The sequence below is a fragment of the Scleropages formosus genome, chromosome 4 (assembly GCF_900964775.1).
Source record: "Scleropages formosus chromosome 4, fSclFor1.1, whole genome shotgun sequence".
Classification (NCBI taxonomy): Eukaryota; Metazoa; Chordata; class Actinopteri; order Osteoglossiformes; family Osteoglossidae; genus Scleropages; species Scleropages formosus.
In genome coordinates, this window is record NC_041809.1 from 38,429,880 (window position 1) to 38,451,162 (window position 21,283).

General features: G+C 52.3%; 1 protein-coding gene across 3 annotated transcripts in view; it reads right to left on the reverse strand.

The window, feature by feature from the left end:
• The window catches only part of LOC108934128 (collagen alpha-6(IV) chain-like), a 58,418-nt gene that overhangs the window by 34,295 nt on the left and 2,840 nt on the right, over positions 1-21,283 (reverse strand). For all 3 annotated transcript variants that reach the window (XM_029250990.1, XM_029250989.1, XM_029250988.1), the window contains exon 3: positions 1,165-1,242. In XM_029250990.1, the coding sequence (XP_029106823.1) occupies positions 1,165-1,242 (78 nt within the window). The remainder of the gene's footprint in view (positions 1-1,164; positions 1,243-21,283) is intronic.

Consider the following 21,283-nt stretch of genomic DNA (forward strand, 5'->3'; position numbering starts at 1 on the left):
TTCTCCTTGAAAAGCAGGCGCTGCTAAAGGGTGCAGGTTCAAATCCCCCTGCTCCTCTAATAGCCTTAAGCAAAGTCCTTACCCTGCATTCCTCCAGTAAAATATTGCCCTCAGCTGCATTACTAGGCAAATAATTCTAAGCATCTTAGTATACAAACCTGAGACTGCGAGTCGCCGTGGGCCAAAGCGTCAGAAACGGAGCAAATGTAAATGTGAAAAGTACCGCAGTAAATCGGCGTACAGCCTCCGCTTCACCTCTGCAGGAGAAAAAATGCGTTCGGTCCGAGGCCTGCGGTCGGACTCCGTTGGCCACGGAGGTCTACGAAGAGCACTTTTCCACCAGCCTTGCGTTTCGCTCGACGTTTTGCATTCATTTCCACAGAAGGCGTGTCGCGTGTATTTTACAGAGCTCCCCTCCCCCACCCCCCGAGTCGGACGGGTCCCGTCAGGCCGCCCCGGGAGCTCTCGATGCGCACGAGTCCCAACCTGACTGAGAAAGACTGCCGGTGCTCCTCACCCCCACCCCCACCCCCACCCCCACCCCCAATCACTCTCTCCCTCAGTGGACGGACACACCTGAGGGAGCTGCGAGAGCACGTCGGGGGATGACAGCCCTCATTTCACACGGCAGCACCAGATTCCTGGCAACCTGGCAGAGTGTATCAAGCGGTCCTCGTGGGGGGAGGGGGGTACGAGGGAGGCTGGTAAAAGGCCAGGCGGCGTGAAAAAAGTCAAGTTTGTTTCCAAAAACCACAAAGAAAGGAGCGTGAGGCAAACATCAGCGATCAGACAAAGGAGTTTCTCCAAGAGGGGTGGGGGCTCTTCCATCCCCAGGAGCGCCTACTAAGCCGGGTCCCAGAGGACGGGGGCATTAATAGCACGGGCAGCCAAGCGCGGCTCTTCACCAGGCCACGGGACCGAAAGAGGGACCCTGGTGCCGTATCGTCGTGCGTCAGGAGTAACGAGAGGACGGACGCAGGTGAGAGAGCCTCGCTTAACAGGGCGCCGCGCTCCGCGCCACGCTCCGCGCCCACCGTGCATGTCGACCGCCACCGAACGACGAGGGATGTCGGTCGCCGAGGGTATCGGGGAAATCGTGCGGCGATACAGAACGCGTTCTCCCGAAAAGAGGCCACGCGGGAGCGCAAACGTCGCGGGACTTACCGCGGCGCCCTTCTCCGGGTTACAGACGCACCCCCGGCTGCAGTCGACTCCTGCACAGGGCTCCTGGTTCTTCGCACCCTGGGGACAACAAGAGAGGCGGGAGGCACGTGAGTCACCGCGTAAAAGGACACTTGGATCTCACTGAAAACACACACTTTCACACACACACGCAGAGTGGATATTTTGCCCTTCGTACAGCAACAGGTACTTAATGAAAAGGGACGGTGAGAACTTGGAGCGTTTTTACACCGACACAGTGTGACGTCGTCACGAAGGACTTTGCACAGCACAGCGCTTCCTGGCTCTTCACCGCCTTTTTTTTTGTTTTTTTTTTTCCTTTTTTTCACTAACAAATCACGTTTCCGATCCTCGTGTTCATTTCCATCATTTCTCTGCACCGCACTCTCTGCGCTCCCTCCTCAACGCTGACGTGACCGAAGACTCAAAACGCTCACGAAGCACAAGGCCCCGTCGTCTCCACGCGGCAGGAGGAGGCAGAACGCTCACAAGGGACGTCTCAAGAGGAGCTCGGATGGACGGGGAACGGCGAATGAGGACGACGCTCCGCCGCGGTCCTTGCATCAGAAAGGAAAGCTGCTCTTACTGCGGTAATACCCGTTGGAGCGTCTTCTTCACGAGCCCCGGATGGGGCCGGGGGGGGGGGCTAAGAGGAGTTTTGGCCTTTGGCCAGCAGCCAGCCGAGGCTTCGCTCGCTCCGTCATCTCGGTGCGCAGACTAATCGGGGTGACGGCGTGGGGCCCTGCGCTCTGCACTCCGCTCTCTCGCTCGCTGCGGGACGGTGGGGGAGGCGTGGGAGAGCCGCGGGGGGCCGCGCAGCGCACTAAGGCTCACGTTGGAAATGCCGGCACTCGACCGAGGTCCACCGCCGTCCCTTTTACCGCGTTGAGACGGGGCAGAGCGCAGAAATACAGCACCGAGATCAGAGCGAACGAGAGCCGTGTGCGACTGAAGAAGAAGAAACACTTGACGCGACGGGACGTTCGGACGGAAAACAAAAGAAGTTTAACGAGAGACACAAAGCGTATGAGCGCAGGCAGCAGAGCGTGTGTTTACACGAGCGTTTCCTGCTTAAAAAGATAGCATAAAACACCCTCCATTCATGCGATCTCACCCAGGACCCCCGTGTGTGTGTGTGTGTGTGTGTGTGTGTGTGTGTGTGTGTGTGTGCGTGCGTGCGCGCGCTGCCTCTTTCAGCAGTCTCAATAACAGCCAGTGCCCTTTGCCCCAAATAAAGGCGTTTTCCTCGCCAGCGGGGGGCAGGTACTCAGAGGACACGCATTCCGGAGCACTCGACAGCGTCAAGCGAACTCGGTGCCGGACGCGTTTCTTTCCGCGCGTCCGCCGTCCCGACGACGTCCGACCGAACGGGGGCGTCACGGGGAAAAGCGCGGCGCGATGGGGCTTCCTGCTCAAAGCAGCGTCTTTAGAGCCGCGCGTGAAACGGAGCTGCGGAGGAGCGGCAGGAGGGGCTTCGCACGCACTCCGCGGGACACTCGTCACACCCTCAAGCTCCCTACGTTCCATTTCTCACCCCTCCATAGAGCTCCCACGTTTTTACTAGAGAAACTCAGCGCAAGTACCTCGTTCAAGGGTACTAGAGCCGGAGGTGGGATTCAAAGCCGTCGCCTTTGGGTCTAAAGGCAGGAGCTCTAAGCGCCGCGCTTCCTTGATGTTAATCGCAAGGAAACGCACAACAGCGCACTTTTACTCATAGCTCTTCGTACGATTTACCCACGTAGAAAATGTTTCTTTATTGGAGCAACGGGAGGTGGGATTCGAACCTGCCACCCGTGACTCCAAGCGGTACCTCAGCCTCCACCTCCACGTTACGTTTAATCCGAAAACAGGTCCGACGGCAGAAGACGTCCGGCGCCCGGGGGATTAGGGGCGAACACGCGAGCCGTGGAAGCTCAGGGGTCAAAGGTTAGCGGAGTTCTTCCACGTGATGTAACGTGCGGCAGACGGAGTGAGCCGAGAACCAACACCATGGAGATTTAGAGTTTGCTCAACCATGTGTAGAAAACACTGGAAACAGCACAGCCGTTGTACTCTAAGTTTGTTAACGGTTCAAAAGCCAACCTACTTAGACAAGTCGGGAGAACACGCTTCCAGAGAGGTGCGTGTGTGTGCGCGTTTGCGGTAATGCTGCCCCGGCGGAGCAGCAACACGCTCCGAAGGACGTGTAGCAGAGCGATGCGCTCCGCGCCCGGCGCTCGCACTCGCACGAAAACACCAAATCGAACGTTGCTCCCGACTACAGCGCTCTTCCCATCATACGCAGCGGACACACCTCCGGCTCTTTGGTGTCCCACCACACTGAGCTGACAGCGAAGACGCCGGTCACGACCCAAGAGCCTCGGAGTCGCCGCACGGCGCAGGTAACTAAAACATCCACGTTTACCATAGTACGCTTTTGTGCTGCTGCACGTGTTCGCAATGCCGTCGCGAGCCAAGAAGAGACGACGTCTCCGGCGTCAAGAGCCGCCTCTCTCCCGAGGTAGAAGAGAACGCGAGCGCCGTACGCTCGGCCTTCGATGCCCCGTGGCCTCGGACTACAGTTTACATTCAGCTGGAGGTGGGATTCGAACCTGCGACTCTGAAGGCAGCAGCTCCGAGCACCAGGACCCCATCTACCGCAACGTGTAAAGTGCGCGCGCGCACACACACACACACACACACACACACACACACACACACACACACACACACACACACACACACACACACACACACACACACACACACTTGCAGCATTGGGCCGAAAAACCGGCAAGGGAAACTGGTCTTTTTCTGAGCGCCGAGTGGCGTCCAGAAAAAGAGGAGCAGCGAGACACGGCGACGGAGGACAAGGGAAGCCCTGGATTCCAGAAACACGGAAGGTGGAATTCCTGAGCTCCACAGATCAAATGACTCACCGGTAGAGGGGGAGAACACATGAGGGATTCTCTTCTTTCTCACACACACACACACACACACACACACACACACACACACACCATGCCCCCCACAGGCAACCAGCCACACCTCTCAAGTGGGCTATCATTTGACACACATGCCTTCCAAGTCTGCCTCTGGAATGAAGTCTCATTACAGGGAGAAGAGTTTCATGGCCCGTGGGGGGGGGGGGCTGGTCATGCGGTGCAGGGCGAGGTGACCCCTCTGGGGGAGGGCAGGAAGCACCGTTCGAGACCCCGGTGCTTCATTAACCCAAGGTGGGGGGGTCTCTGCCTCATCCCTTATCCACGATCTCGCTGTTCCACCTGCATGAGGTTTGAGCGCCGAAACGGAACGGCTCTCAAACGTGGGAAACTCCGCACACGTTTCCTCTCGTCGGGACGCCGCTGCTCACTAATGTATTTCGCTCATCTTCAAAGCGGTTTCCTCCCCCCCATTCACGCTGTTCCTGCTCTCTGCGGCCGCCTGCCCGCACGCTGCTGGGACTCGACTTCCGAACGTCTCCCGATTCACCGCAGACACGTTCGGAAACCGTTACGCGACTTGATCCTCCGTAACGTCACTCCCGGCACACCATCTAGAGAATCGTTTCCATTTCCGCCTTACCATGTTTTTCCTCTTGTGGCTCTCCCCAACCTTGACGCACACTGCGGGTTCAAACATGTGAGCGTCACACTCTGACACGCGACCCAACGTCTGGTGGCGTACTACAGACAGCGCCCACGCATACAGAATAAAGTCGGGCAATCGTCTGCATAAATGCAGTTTTACTTTGTTTTCACCGGGGTCACTTAAGCAGTAAGGACCTGAGAGGTGGCCGAAAGGCTGACGTACGCTAACGAACGACATATGCTGATAAACGACGTACGCTGACAAACGCTGACGAACAACAAACGCTGATAAACGACGAACGACAAACACTGACGAACGACAGCGAACGACATACAGTGACAAATGCTGACAAACGTTTGAATGACGACAAACGACGAACGCTGACGAACGACGACAAACGCTGACGAATGCTGATGAACGCTGACAAACAACGAACGCTGACGAACGTTTATGAATGAGGACAAACGATGAACGCTGACAAACGCTGACGAATAACGTACGCTGATGAACGATGAATGCTGACAAACGCTGACGAACAACAAACGCTGATAAACGACGAACGAGAAACACTGACGAATGACAGCGAACGACGTACAGTGACAAATGCTGACGAACGACGACAAACGACATACGCTGACAAACGCTGACGAATGACGTACGCTGATGAATGACGAACGCTGACGAACGACGTACAGTGACGAATGCTGACAAACGCTGATGAATGCTGACGAACGTCGAACGCTGATGAACGACATATGCTGACAAATGACGTACGCTGACAAACGACAAAGGCTGACGAATGACAAACGCTGACGAATGACGTATGCTGATGGAAGACAAACATTGATGAACGACGATGAACGATTTATGCAGACGAAAACGCAACGCAGCCAACGCTCACTGGGCGACACACACGAGCTAAAGAAATGTGGAGAATTTCAATAGAAAATAACAGAAAAGCCCAAATAAAGAAGAGCCCAAAACCCCAAAGACTGACGTTTCATGGTGCTGAACCACAGTACAGACTACACACAGCACTCGGGGGGGGGGGTCATCCACGTACTTCAACAACTCAACGGCTCTAAAGGAAGAATCATTTTAAGGTTTTACTGAAGACTTTCGTTAAACTGTCGACTGGTGCAGGAGCTCAGATATTTACTGAGTTTCGTTTATTCATGTTTATTTATTTGTTTTGTTGCTCAAGCGGACGATGTGACAGGTTTCACACCGACTTTGTGGAGCAGTAACAGTTTGTGACTCAGTAGTGCTGTTACTGGTGTCACTAATTGTTCACTTGTATTTGCACGTGGTAAGAACATGCGTACCAAGGGGATTCAGTGACCGATGTTGGGCTGCACCTCTTGTCGCCTGGCGGAGGGAAGCTGAGGACACCGACACCCCCACCCCTACGAGAAGATACCAACTGCGCACAGACCCAGAGCTCCAACACACTTCTCACCATGAGCAGACAGAGGTTATGCGAGTTCTGTGCAGGGCAGCCCGGAGCGCCAAGCGACGAGCATCGGTCGAACCCGTTCCCCCCTCCCCCATCCCCCCGGCGTCTCCTCTGTAACTGTAATTTTCGGTGCGGAAAAGAGGGTCCATTGAACCAACGTAACAATGAGTGCTGCACAACTTTCCGGAGCTCTTTAAACCGAGTCAATCACACGTCCGGATGAGAGACACCCCCCCCCCCCGACACCCCTGGGGGGAGAAGATCCCACAGATAAGTGAAAGATTGATGCCTATGAAGCAATGACAGTTTCCTGGCACATCCACACCTGCAAGGCACCAGTTCTTTCTTTCTTGGCGCCAAACTGCATGCGACTCAAGCGAAGTGTGAAATGAGAGCAAGTGGGGTGGAAAGGATTCAGGCGAAGGTGACCGCGTCGAGGAACGAGAAGCTGCCGAGCCTCGGCCCGGTGGGAGCGGCGGTCGGCCCCTCAGAACCCCCCGCAGTCACTACCGGAATGGCTCAGATTCCAAGGGCTGCCTTTGCGCTCGTGATCGCAGAAAGATGACCGGCGGCGCAGGAACACGTGACCGGCGGCACTTTCCGCATCCGTGAGCAAAGCTCCCGGACGCCTCTCCGGAGAACGAAAGCATCGAATTTTGTTCGGGATGCAGCAGCAGCGTCACTTTCTGAACTCCAGGATTGGACTCGCGTTTCGTTCCCGTTATCGATCGTCTCCCGAGGAACCAAGCGCTCACGTCCACTGCGGTGCATGTAACAATAATTCCGAGAAAAGACTGTAAAATGCTAATATGTGTTTTTTATTCCCTCGAGACACTTTGGTAGGATGCAAAGTAGAGAAATGGAATAAACTTTATTCCTGGGCTTCACGAGGACTTTGTACTTTCTGAAGCTCTGAGAGGCTTTTCCACAGTTTCCCCCGCATCCCAACGCATCACCACGAGTCAAGTGTCCTTTCTGCTCATCCTCCTTTTTCCCTTTGTCCGTCGGGTGGGGAACTCGGTTCCAGACCATCTTCGCAGGAGAACATAAAGAAAGGCGAGCATTCCAGGGGGTCCCAAACGCCGTCTCTACGGAAACGCCGCCGCGGCAATCCCCGCAAATATCATTAAGTGACTTTGCCATTATGGCGCCCACCCCCCCACACCCCTTGGGGCCCACGCTCAGATCGTGGGGGGGGGTGATGTCCGAGGCCTTTCAGTAACTAGCAAGGGCAAGCGACACGCTCGCTCGGATTGGACGTGAACCTCAACGCGGTAAAACACCACCACCCGGCGTGGCGACACACGCAAGCAGCTCCGCTTCGAGGACAGCGAAGCACCTTGTTTTTCCTTCATGCTGGTTTTCTGCACATGTGGTAACTGAACCTCTGCAAGACTCCATCACACGGAGCGCTGCTTCAAAGCGCGTGAACCCCGTGTCACTCACATTTACCACAAATGAGTTACTGCTGAGAAACGGTGTTTCTCACGATACATGATAGGTGTGTAATGACCGATTCCATGTGTTGCTTTAGAATAAATGAAACACACAAGTGGTGCAGGTGTAAAAACAAGCAAAGGCCAAAGCGCACAGGTTAAACCAGGTAAGAAATCATTTCTCGATAAGTTTTATTTCAACATTTAGCAATGAGATGAGTTTAATATTTCATACAAGAATAATGACCCTCCCTGTGGGGTTCGCGCTCTTTCAAGCAGCGCTCCCTACACAGTAACGCTGTTTGTTACACACTTTGTCTTCTCCTTAGAGACTAAATATAATCCTTCAAGTAAGCTGACAAATTTAGAAAAAAGACCATTATTGGATGGGGGGACAATTCCAGAACAAAGCCAGAGGAAAAGAAAAGCGGAGACTAAAGGCCCGAACTGCGTGATGACCTTTGACCTCTCGGTCTGCGCGATGGCTGGACGCAGCGGTACCGTGACCTCCGAGTGCCCCGCTGGACAATCGAACGCCCCCGGGCAGCGAAGCGCTCTTTTGTCTGCAGAGACTTTTTCATTGCAATTGGCTCCCGTGTTGAGCTTCAGACAGAGAAGGAAGGAAGGAAGGAAGACGACGACGACTGGAACGATGACCTCTAGCCGATGCCACAAAGCACGTACCCCGTGAAGGCACGACCGTACCACCTGAAACATGGTGTTTTAAGCAAAACGCTCTGCACAATCAGCACAATTTAGCAAATCTCATGCGAAAGTGAAAGACAAGTTTTCTCATGGGCTGCAAACAATTATCCTGGAGACACAACCGCGAGTCTCTACTTCCTCCACCAGCAGCGGTGTAAAATGTACACTTGACCGGGGAAGTGCGAAGTGCGAACGCCAGGCAGGTAAAGGTGGCGCTGCTCCAAAGCGGAAAGGGCAAAGCGGAGTAGTGGCTCCAAACCTTAGTAATCCCCCCACCCCCCACCAGGGACCGGGGGCCCCCAAGCCATTACAATTCCTCTTTGAGGAAGCGTGCGGTTCCTACAGGTGTACATGAGCGGTAATCCCTACCTTCCTACCAGGGTACCGCAGCTCGCCGACACCTTTGTATTCAACGGAGGCTCAGAGCTGGAAAACGGCGCCGTTTTCACTTGTCCTGCCATCTAGCAGCAGCATGAAACGATCCTTCCGAGTGGTAAAAAACGAGAACTCGCACACAAAATCCGTCCCCATGGCTCCGTACGGGTCCGAGAAATGAGAGAAACTGCACATATTAACAGCAACCTTTCATTAATCGTGGTAATAAGGACCTTGGATATTGTAAGCAGCTTGCTGTTTTTCACAGACATTCAACGATGTCTTGAAGCAAATTCACGTGAAATTCGACAAAGACTCGGCACCGGATTTTACTCATTTCATTTGCGTTCGTCGTTTGATGACGTTAAACTAGTTGGGAACTGTGAATTTTTACCGTGGCTCTGTTGTATGACACCGTGTGGAACAACAGGGTATTTTAATCGACTTGAGCGGACGCTTTTCCCCCAGAGAAGTTCCGGCACCCTGGAGCCGCCAGCACAGCAGGATGCGGGATTGGAACCCGCACCCTTCGCTGCAAGCGAGCGGCACTGAGCGCGATGAGATCTTCGCTCGTCTTTGTGTTACTCTCCCGTTTTCCACATAAAATATAGTAATACCAGCCGGAGCCGCGTGGAAACGAAAACAGAATTCCGTAGCGTTCCGAACAATTATCTTTTCAATGTTTTTTCTTAAACTGAAGGCACAGCTGGTTGTGCAGTGGTTAGAGCGACTGCCTTTGGACCCAAAGGTCACAGGTTTGATATCCCCCCCCCCGGCTGTTGTACCCTTGAGTAAGATACTTACCCTAAATTGCTCCAGTAAAATTTACATTTATTCATTTAGCAGACGCTTTTGTCCAAAGCGACGTACATCTCAGCAAAAGTACAATTTACGCATTACATTAAGAGAAAGAGACATGGCTGCACTGATTTGGTTTGTTACCTACCTCTTGCTGCACTGATCTTCATTGTTCAGGTAGGTGCATAAAACACAGGATAGACAAATCCTGATACCCAGACCAATTTTTATTTTTTTTTATTAAATATTATAAGACACACAAATAAGCAAATACAATGCCAGAGTAGTGGCTGAATAAAGGTTGTATCTGGGATGCTTCTGGAGTTACGATGCGTGAACATTTACGCCGTAAATGAGCTGGAGAGATCTTGGACGAAGTGGATCTGGAAAAGGTGAGTTTTCAGACCAGTCATGAAAGCAGACAGAGTTACCCAGCCCTATCAAATAACCGCTACATTAACACTAAGTTGTTTTGGAGAAAAGCATCACTAAACAAATAAATGTAATAAATGTAAATGGAGAAGCACATGGAGTATTGAAGTGGACACAATGTCAACGTGTCTTCCATTGTCCTATGTGCTGTACAATTATTTAGTCTGCGGCGGCACAGCTGCCCGTTACGAGCCGGTCAAAGCTCACCTGTAAGCGTACCGCGGTTTTACCTCGCCACGCGGTTTCGCAAGGGAATTAAAACTGTAGGCACTGAAAAAGAGATGGTGCTCGAAACGCAGACACAACTGAATCACACCTAGAAAAACTCAACAGAAATAGTATGCTGATAGAAGAAAACATCCCTGTCAGCACTGGACTACTCTAATGGATTTATGACACTTTAAATATACGAATTAAAGAAGAAGTACGTGTGTCAGTCTGGACTCCGGGAAGCAAAAGTTCCGGAAGATTCCGATTCATTTCTGTCAGCACGACGACCACTTTGTTTAGTCCATCCGTTGTCAACAGCCTCTTGTGGCGGCGAGCCGGACCCTCAGCCGGCAGCACGGCGCACAGGGCCGAGGGGGAGGGGGATACCCGGGACGGGACGCCAATCCATCCCAACGCACCCCAAGCAGGACTCGAACCCTAGACTTGCCACACAGTGGGCACCAGTTGAACCCACCGCACCCCTCCCCCCCCTTGTTTAGTATGATGATAAAATGACAAAATCTGGTCACAAATCTGATTTTTTTCATCCAAAACAAATATGTAGATATAAATTTTTTCCCCATTTTTTCACATTGAAAAAGCCTGCGAGAGAAATTAATATTTTAATAGAGCTGTAATTACCACTGCATTGTTTTGCTGAAACTTGTATCCATAGTGACTAGATATTCATTTACACAGCTAATAACTTTACCAGAGTAATTCATGGTAAATGCCTCGATCAAAAGTACAACAGCAGCAACAAGGCACGGGGCTTGAGCCAGCGACCTTCGCGCCGTCTGTCGGGAACAGCTACCAACCCGGCGATGCATGTTCTTCAGGGGACAACCGGTCTGCCCGAAGGACTGTGTGTTGTCCAGGTGTCGTACCCACGGAAAGGTAAACCCTCCAGACCCAGCGAAGCGGGCTATCGAGTCGCAGCCGGGCACTAACGGGACCCCCCGCGGAGCTCGCGTCCCTCCCCACCTTCCACGCTTCCCACGAGCGGGTCGCCACACCGAGCGCTCGCTCTCTTCGTCATTCGCAAAAACCCCACCTGGCCCGTTTCTACTCTGGCACTCAAATTTGAGTCACCGGGAGGCTCGGAGAAAGCGCCGGCACACCCGCGCCACGCCTGTGCCGCTCCTCGGTGACTCAGCAGACGGACTGAAGAGCAGGACCGAACACGCAGGGTGGGGACACAGGAGGGGCTCCCGGGCCGCTGGTGACCCACGCGAAAAACGGCCGTACGAACTCAGAGTTTTTAATCACGTATTTGTTTACGCATTTGGCCAAAGAACCTTAAACCGTGAGCTTTGCTGACTAACCTTCTTACAATATTTACCCATGAGTGCAGCACGGTAATTTTTCAGTGGTGTAATTCACGGTAAGTACTTTGATCAGGGAACTACAGCGGTAGAGGGCATTCGAACCCGAGCCCTCTGGGGTTCTGCTGACGCTTTTAACCACTACAGTACCTGCAGCCCCTACCGGCGGCGCCCTAAAGTGTATCCTCTCTGCGGAAGAGGTCCTTTCCCAATAATGGGAAAGAGGCCCTAGGCTGCTACAAGTCAGTGTGGGAGAGCGAGGGGGGGGGGGGGGGGGGGTCGTTTATTTGCTTTCACTTGCTGTTCTCTCCGTCTCTGTCTCCGTGTGTGTATCCGTCCCTTCCGCTTGGCTGTTCAGGACACTGGTCTGTCTCCATGGCGACCGACAGGTGGAGCATCAGTGTGGAAGGTCCAACACAAGAGCCTCGCATGAAATGAAATTTAACGGCTCCTTATGACAACAGTACAAAAATGATCAAACTACAAAAGAGCATTACAATCACTTTAAACATTTCTAAACAATGTTTAATTCTAAAGAAATCCAGGACACCCTCGCATCTACTCACATTTATTCATGTCCATGTGTTCATTTATCAGACATTTTTTTACAAAGCAACAAACATCTCATAGAAAATACAATGTGTCCATTACAGTAGCAGGAAGAGACACTTGGATGCAGAAGTGCACTTCGGTTGTTTCTTTCCACCATATGAACCAACGTTCGTCACACGAGTGCTTGACGCTTCTGTCCAAAGCGACTTACAGCGTTAGGTTATTGACCCGGTTAGAGAGCCGGTAGCTTCACCGGAGCAATTCGGGGTCGGTACTTTGCTCAAGGCCACAACAGCCGGAGGTGGGATTCAAACCTGCAACCTTCCAGGCCCGAGGCAGCAGCTCCAAGCGCTACGTCACCGGCCGTCTCGCAGCTCGACACGAGAATAAGGATCCCGAACATGCATTTGACTGAAAACGAAGCGTCTCGTGCGACGTCCCACCGGAAAACCAGGAAAAAGTAGTTCCGTGTGACATTTACCGTACGAGAGTCGATAGCCACTCCCGGCCCGTCTTCCCCGAACACGTTGACACTCGACTCATTGTTGAGGGAACAAAAATGCCCAGATGGATCCCAACGAGTCTCCGCGAAGGCGCCTTCGCGAGCGTCGCCGTCAACGGTTCCATCCGTAATTCGCCGGAGCGCCTCTTTCGCCAGCGTTGTTTCGGTGCGCGGCCCCCGCTGAACACGAATGGCGTAGCGGGTTTGCGGGAAGAAAACCCAGAAGCACCAGCGCGCCGCTCGCTCATGAGGCCCTGCGAAAACCCCCAGGAGGCAAAGCCCATAATTCCCAAAGCCCCGTTGAGAGCGAAACACCCCCCCCACAGAGAGCAGCGAATGTCACCTTTGTCACGTCGTGGAGCACGAAACCGTTAGCGAAGAGCTCCAGCGGTATCGTGTCGGAGAACACGTTTCGCACGCAGAAGTCGAGACAGAAAGATGAGCTCAGCAAGTTACCGCGAGCTCCGAGTAAAGGCAAGCGTTTTACTCCAAACCGGGGTGTCGGGGTGTGCGCCGGGGGCCACTTTTTTACATCATGACGGTACGAGAACAGACGGCGAGTGGCAGAGTGCGCAGGACACCACCGTTCAGCACCGACGCCGCGTTTGTCCTTTTTTAGCCACTCTACTCAGAGAGTAATTTGGGGGCGGGGGGGGGGCTCCCAGCAAAGAAACTGCAGATACACAATGAAACACTTAGTTCAACTTTTCAAACTTCATTTCATGGAGAGAAGCCATCCCTGGGGGGGGGGGGCTTGAAAAAAATTGCTTTTACATAATTACAGAATTAAATAATCATTAACTTAATAATCTACCCAGCAGGCTGTTTGACACCCCTGCTCTACATGTTCTACCTTCTCCTGATGCTTCTTAAAAAGGCCTCGTTGGCAGTGAGCGTCAGAAGGGGGTCACAGGAGACGTTATATTTAGGGTTACGTTATATTTAGGAAGCCGTGTGGGTCGACAGCATAGCTGCTGCAGAACTAGATCCCCTGGAGCCAACAATGGTCTAAACAGAGGAAACCCCACCCCCCCCCGACTGCCCCAAAAAGAAAGTTCCGGGTGGAGAGCTGGGCACTCGACTGGCGAACCCGTGTCCAATACACTCGTGTAAAAATAAAGAACAGAACTTTATGGGCTCGAAAAACTGAAGCTTCAGGCAGAGGTGGTGCTTCTCTGCTCTCATACAGTTACACATCCGCAAAACCAATAATAAATTCATCTGTCTGCCCAGAATAAACATGTGTTTAGTTTACATCATGACTGATAAATATACTGTACAATATACACAATTTCCTTATATTTAATTGCATTATACGGACAGACATTCTCCATGTAACACTGCGACTGGACAGGTGGTTACCGATAATGCACGGGTAGATGGCGCGGAAGCTTCTGGAAAGTTCATCCAGGGTGAACCCCTGGCGGGCTTAGCAAAAAACACTCCCTTTGAAGAACCTTTACTACCTGCGTCCAAGTCGTCGCACACCCCCTCGTCCCTGGGCGGCGGCGAGACGCACCTGGGATCGACTCCCTGTCCTATGTTTGCGTTCTTACCGTATCTTGTGGTCCCCTGATGTGTTACTTTCTCACACCCGTTCATCAACGTTAGGAATTTATGAGAGACCACAGTTCTAGTTCTCACACTTTATCAAAGTGTTTTTTTCTTTTAAACCCGATGGTTGGTTCATGAGCCAAGGAGCAATATCTCTTTGGCCAAATCTTGACCGTATTAATAAATATTTTACTGCAAGAGTCCTTGGATGGACTACATGCAACGAGAGAAGAAACGTGTGATTTAAACACAACGAGGTGTTCAAGACAAGTGAGATCTTGTGAAATAACAGCATCAAAACCAGAGTCCCAATATTTTGCAAGCTGCTACTACTTGAAATATTCTAAAATAAACATGGGAGCAGGCGGCGGCCTTGACAAGAACGTACAGCACGGCATCAGCCGAGGTCCAGCGAAAGGGCACAATGCGGTAATCATCTGACTTTTCATAATCATCCATCTCTTCAAAGTCATCTAGCCCTTCGGTCATTTAACCCTTCATAGTCACCCAACTTTCCATACTCATGTGACCTTCCGCGGCGAGCCAGGTAACGGAGGAGACACGGAAAAGTGCAGCACAACGCGGTACAATTAATTCTTTACAGTAGAGAGGGCGGGACGCAGCGCCACGGCGAGCGGCACCGGGACACGGCCCTTCATCCCGTCTTTCTCCGGGTACCTCTACATTTATTCATTCAGCAGGCGCTCTTCTCCAAAGCCACTTCCAATGGATACTATGTGGTGTTACCAGCCCCCACACCTTATTCCCCCAGTACTGCTGTGTGAAGTGACTGCACTGGGCCTTTATACCACATTCGTCTGGTGGAACCCTTCAGGAACAGCAGCGGGTCTGTGTTCTGGTGGGGGGGGGGGGGGGGGGGCAGCCCTATGCTCATCCTGTACTTTCTCAGAAGTGGTTTTTCTGGACACACAAAATATGTGCAAAACTAGTCCGGGCTGTGTGAGGGACAGACTTGAAAGCTGCAGCAATATCACAGTGCACTGCTAAGGTAGAAGGGTCACAGGAGATTGGGGGGGGGGGGGAGCAAAGCTGAACTTCCCACCCGAGCAGTAACTGCTGACCAAAGAGCGTTTCCAGGGTCCCTGCGCGTGACACGGAGGGCGGCACGTACGTGACGAGGGGGGGAATGGTAGGACGGTGCTTGGGGTCCACTTGCATTGTCCTGCTGTAATGAGGGGGGCGTAACATCGTATCAATGTAGCGTCACATGTAACGGCAGCAAAGTACAAATTACTGACGATACAGAAATTGCTTAACCGTGCAGCAGCCACTCACTGACAATTTCTTCCATTTACTTTATTGTACCGCAAAATAAACATTTTCTCAGAAGATGATGATGATGATGATGATCTTGCAGGCACCTAAAACTCCAAGAATCCTGACCTTTCCATCCACTGCATCGACCGGAAGGTAAAAGAGTAGCAATAAAGCTGTCAAAATGAAAATGTGTCAAGTCAGTATCGATGTCGCTGTGTGTTCTCGCACTGCAAGACAGGATGGGAAAGAAGGAAGGCGATTTAGGCCGAACGTCCTCCTTCATCCAGCAGTCAGCGAAGACACGCTGGAGGGACTCGCACGCACGCACGAGCCCAGAATCCAGGTAACGGACACTCCGGAGCGCAGGGATTGAGCGGCAGACTCTACGATCACATCGTCATGCGGCAAACAGCCGCGCCGCTGGAGCCCTTGAAGGTGGAGATAAAAACACTATCAAACCAAAGACGTGCGTCTTCTTCCCCTCGTACGGCGCAAACAGACCTGCATGTCACTGCAGCAGCACAAAAACCCTACATACTATGGTACAGTTTCCTCATTCCGTACATTACGCAGTACAGTTAGACTTACGGAAGCTCTTATAGAAAAGTATAAAACACAGATTGCAAAACAGCCTATGAGGGCTTTAATAAAACTGAACATTTCCAAGTTAAGAACACATCGGTGTGATGTTTACTCAAGAAAGTCCTGAAAGGAAGACAAACGAGCTTCACTGAGAAATAAAGCGATTGTCTCAGACAGTTTGAGAAGAAAAGGAAGTTTTACTGATCTAAAGCAGCTGCTGCCGCTGCTCATCTTGACCGTCGCCACGGCACTTCTAGGTCATCGCGAGGTCCACCGAAGCGCGCGGAGACGAACGCGGGCCTGTCCGAAGGTGCCACGAAGGTGAGAAGGTGGACGAGCAGAGAGCAGGCTGGCGGCACAAGTGCCGCTGAGGAGGGCGACCCGGCCAAAGACGCCGGGACCATTTCCGTTGTTGAGAGAACAGCGACGTGTCCCCCACGAACACATCCAGTGGACCGATTTCTCTCACTCAGATTAGAACTGCTGCCTTTCCACCCGAAGGTCACAGGTTTGAGTCCCGCCTCCAGCTGTAGTTCCCTTGAACAAGATACTTACCCTAAACTGCTCCAGTGGAACTTCCCAGCTCTATAAACAGGTGAATAATTGTAAGTCTCCTTTTGGAGAAAAGCATCAGCTAAAAGAAAAAGTGTGTGCCAAGGACTGGCTCAGCAGTGTCTTCTGTGCCTCGTATACACTTTGTAGCACAAAACGACCTTTTCCAGAACAATCTCTGACCCAAACTACATGTCAACTGCTCCTTTTTTCCTAGGCAAGGACTGCCTGAAGAGAGACTCCTTTGATCCCACCTACGGCTGTAGCAAATCTCACACACTCATTCAGTCACACACTCATACACGAGGGGACATTTGGAGCCACCGCTTCATCTAAAACACATCTTTGGTCTGTGGGAGGAAACGGGAGCAGCTGGACGAGACTCGCACAAATACTCGGAGGACATGCAAACGTTGGATTCGAACCCACAGCCCACGAATTGGGAGGCAGAAGCGTTTCCAGGCGCTCGAGCCAAACTTCCGTAAAGCAACCTACAGAAACCGTCTTTGCATCCTTTCCAGTCACTTCTCCGAGTCCCGGCCGTACACCAGACGGTCTCACTTGCTCACCGCGCTCCACAACACAAGAGACGCTGAGCAAACGTACCGGTGGCACTCGGCCGTCACCCCGGGAACACCGGTGCAAGGAATCGCATCTCATTTCGGGTCCCTCCTGCCCCAGTCCCCAGGGAATGTCCTCCAGCTATAAGGAGCGGCGGCAACCCTCCTTACCAAGGCTCCGTGACCCCGGGGACGTGAAGGAAGGACGTGTCCATGTTTGTGCCGCACTGGTCACATCCCAGAAAAACACAGCTGTTCAGCCTCCAATGAACACGGGGCCTATTTCTGACATCCCGGACCCACGGCTCTCCGTCCTGCCGCGTCCGCAGCCCGTCCTGGTGCCGCGCACAGAGGAAGAAAGGTCCCCGACACAGCTGAGGTAGGCAGGTGCCCAGGGGGCCTTGGAACGTGCAGGGCGGAGGGCAGAGGGCCGAGTACCGAGAACAAGCCTGTCCTCACGCATTCCAGCAGCGAAAGGAAGACTCCTTTTCCTCCAGGTCACAGCAGCAGAAAGAAATGTGATGAACTGAAAAGGCCTCGTTGTCTTACGCTTGCAGAAGGAAACACATCTGGCATAAAATCGATATATTGAACTCATTTAAGGAGAAGCAGTAGTTTAAAGGAGCTCGAGTAACACACAACTGCGGTACATTGGAATAAAACTGTGCAAGATCATTAGTATCAATGAACAGCTGTCAGTTGGGACTCTGAAAATCAGAATTAGCCTAGATTCGCCTTTTCAATCGAGTGAAAGACGAGGTGAGGATGCGATGGGAACAAAGCGATGCAATCATAAGGGGAAACACCAGCACGGAGCCTGACGTGGAAATAAAAGACACTTGGAAGACAGACAAATTCTCAGACTGCTCCATAAGAGAAGAGAAAAGACTGGTCTATTCACAGATGTCAAGAGGTGTGTCCAACGGGGAGATGAAGACAAAGGCCAGATGACCACCCCCTGCACCCCCGGGCTTGCGTCCCTTGTGCAGAGCTCAGAACGGGCAGTTAGTGAGGGACGGCCCCACGAACACCCATAACTGGGTCACACAAACAGGCGCGCGCTGTGCCGTCGGGGGCCGACGCCCATCTGTCCCCCCGGAAAAATTAACCGCGCACCGACCGGCCCGTCCTCACGGAAACAAGCGGCCGGCGTTTCGTCCCCGTTTCCGGAGACGTGAACCACCCAGGAAGCATCTCAAGCAGGACAAATGCTTCTCCCCTCAGAGAGGGCGTAACACACACAGGGTGCAATGCGTTTCCAGAGGTACGAAATGCACACAAAACAAGGGGAAAATGGAGCAGAACATGAGTGGAGGCAGCAAGAGGCACAAGAGGAGTCACATCCGACACGCGGAGGGAGATGAAATGTGAGCACGTGAAAGGCGTCGGCGATACTCCCCTCCGCCCCGGCACCTTCAATATGACCATGAGCCCATTTGTCAGTATGAATTTTTCCACATTCATCACTGACCCCTTATTTACCTTTTCCCACAAATAAACCTGAGATGTTTTGGTAGAAAACCAGCTGTAAAAAAAAAAAAAAAAAATCAAAGCCATATATTAAGGACATGTTTGTTATCGTACCCCGAACAAGCGTGAGCACCGTCTGGAGAGAGCGCAGGTGGTACCGGAGTCAGTGCGGCAAACAGGCGCGTTAAAAAAAACATCACATGCCCCTGAATCGGTGCGCAACTGGTACTTGAGCGAAAGGAAAACCTAGTTGAGTCAACGCTGGGATAAAACAGTGTTTTTTTTTTTTGCTTCAAAGGACGGTGCTTTTACACACTGTCCTCGTGAGGGGCAATTCCCCAGGGCTCCCTGCCAATGTCAGAGCAGCCGTCTACAGGAGGCGCCAATGGAGATGCAGCCGGAAGCACAGAGGGGCAGGATAAGGATAAGGAGGCGGTTAAGAGGTCCTGTGCTGACTGCTCTAAATCAAGCAGGCGCTTTGATGTGGACCGAGGGGCTCCGAACGCCCACGACGACTTCTTGGGCGGAAGGAAGGGGGGTGATGAAGAAAGAACGTAACTGAATCCAACGCCCCATATGGCCGAAGGCAGGGGGGCCGCAAGCGAGCCCTGAAGGAGTAGGAAACAGGACACGGCCTAGAGAAACTGCGCTCAAGGATCCCGAGAACGGCACTACGACCACGTCGGTGCCCACAGACCAGCCACCGCTCCCCTCAATCGCCCGAAGTCCTCATGACTTCTCGAGTCCGTTTCCACACAGTGCCGAGGGCTGAGCAAGTGAAGAAAGGAAGGAGAATGGAGGGGGAGAAGAGGATGTCGGCTACAAGCACCTGGAGCTAAGAAGAGGTCCAGTACAACACAGCTGTGCCTCTCTCCCTCTCTCTCTCTCTCTGATGTGCACGTTATCTGCACCGAGTTTCTCCACGTTAACACAACACTCGGATCTTCTCAGCTGCACAGTGCTTCGAAGGCAGCGCAACTATCTGTGGGGACAGTGACGGAATACGTCTCGGCATTTTCATACTTTCACAAAGTGACGCTGGACGTATTCTACGACGCACTGAATTCAATGTATTGCCATGCGCCGCGGAATGGAGCGACACTTCATGTTGCTGCACACCGTTTCGTGTTCCTGGAAACAATATTACTCCCTTCAGAGCACCAACAAGACAATCAGACACGTAGAAACACATCACTGACTTGCGGTCTGTAATTGTGGAATTTCATGGTGTTACCAAGAGTGGGAAAACGGCACCTCCAGCACCCTCTTGGCTGGCGGAGGGAACGAGGGAAGAAGGAGAGTCAGTCTCCTGTAGGAGAGCCGCTCTCAGCGCTACAGGGACACGGAGGTTGCGCAGCAAGGAGCTCTATGACGGGGCTCCCGCAGCAGAGGAATGTTCCGGAGCGTGACACCTGCAGCGAGGCCTGCGTTCTCGACAAGTTCTGCCAAGCAGGTCTCGAATTCCTGCAGCGTAGCCCTGAGAACACAATGCAAGCACGAAAGAAAAGAGGTGGGGGAGGGCCACCGAGGGGCCTAAACCCCACTGCCACAGAGAACGGCCGGAAGCACAAGATAGAAATCAGGAATGTTGTTCTTGCCCCCGCTGACAACTTGCTCCCCATTTGCCTCGGCATGCAGAGCGCGCGCGCACGGCTGTCGCCCGCGGCGATGGCGGGATGCCGCTCACTCAGGTGGGGGCTCAGCTCCTCCAGCGTCGCCTCCCAGAACTTCTCCTGGAGAAACAAGCGTCCCCAGCGAACGTTGAGCTGATCTCAGAGCGCATCAGCACGTTTCGGCCAATGAACACGAGGGGACTCGACCCCTTACGGTAATATTGCGAAGGGAAGTCGGACTTGGACACAGCTGCAGTGAAAAGGACAAAAAAAAAGTGAACAAGTGAGAGAAAAGAGAGTTGAAGAACAACAATCAGAGCTGGGAAAAGCTCTGGAAAGTCCACTAGAGGAAAAACTCTAAAAGTCACTGACAGGTTACTCAGGTGCACAGAAAGCTCTATCGAGGGGTAAAGTAATTGGAAGTAAAAGGGTAACATAGTGAGTTGCAATGGATAAAACCATCCACTCAGTGAACAACAATTGCATTCTAGCATTCTGATAAAAGAAAAAAAATAGACATTAAGCTTTCTGCATAACCTGTGAAAAACTGTGCTTGGTACATGTGTGATAATGCGGTGCACCGTCCACAAGTAAGCCCAACAGGACAATCTACTTTATACCACAGGGATGGTGACCAGGAGCTCCAGCGGCATTATGATCTATGGCTTCGCCCTTAAGATGTGGGGCTGACCCAGGTTCTCCGGAATCCCATTTTCTCTGTAGTGCTCAGAGTTGAAGTCCTTGAGGACATTTCCATTCACCACCAGCTGAAGACCTCATATTCAGGTCTACATTTGCTCCACAGACTGAGCCTTCCTGGAGCTGCTCCTCCTGTCCCATCCCAGGCTGCAGACCTGTCCTGTTTCCAGGAAACCGTTCAGTTTAGGTTCCTCAAGCCCAGCAACACAATTTCCCACCTTAAATCAAATCTCTTCATCCGAAGAAGAGCTCTAAGACAGATAATTCCTTATGTTTTGAACAGATCCTTTCGACAAAACGAGGAATCTGAACTCAAAACGTGAATGCATTGATGGCAAGAGATGGGGGAAGGCAACTAAAAGCCCAGCAAATAATGCTCTAATCCATCAAGAAAACAGAAACACTTTGAGGTGTTACTGAAACACTTGTGAC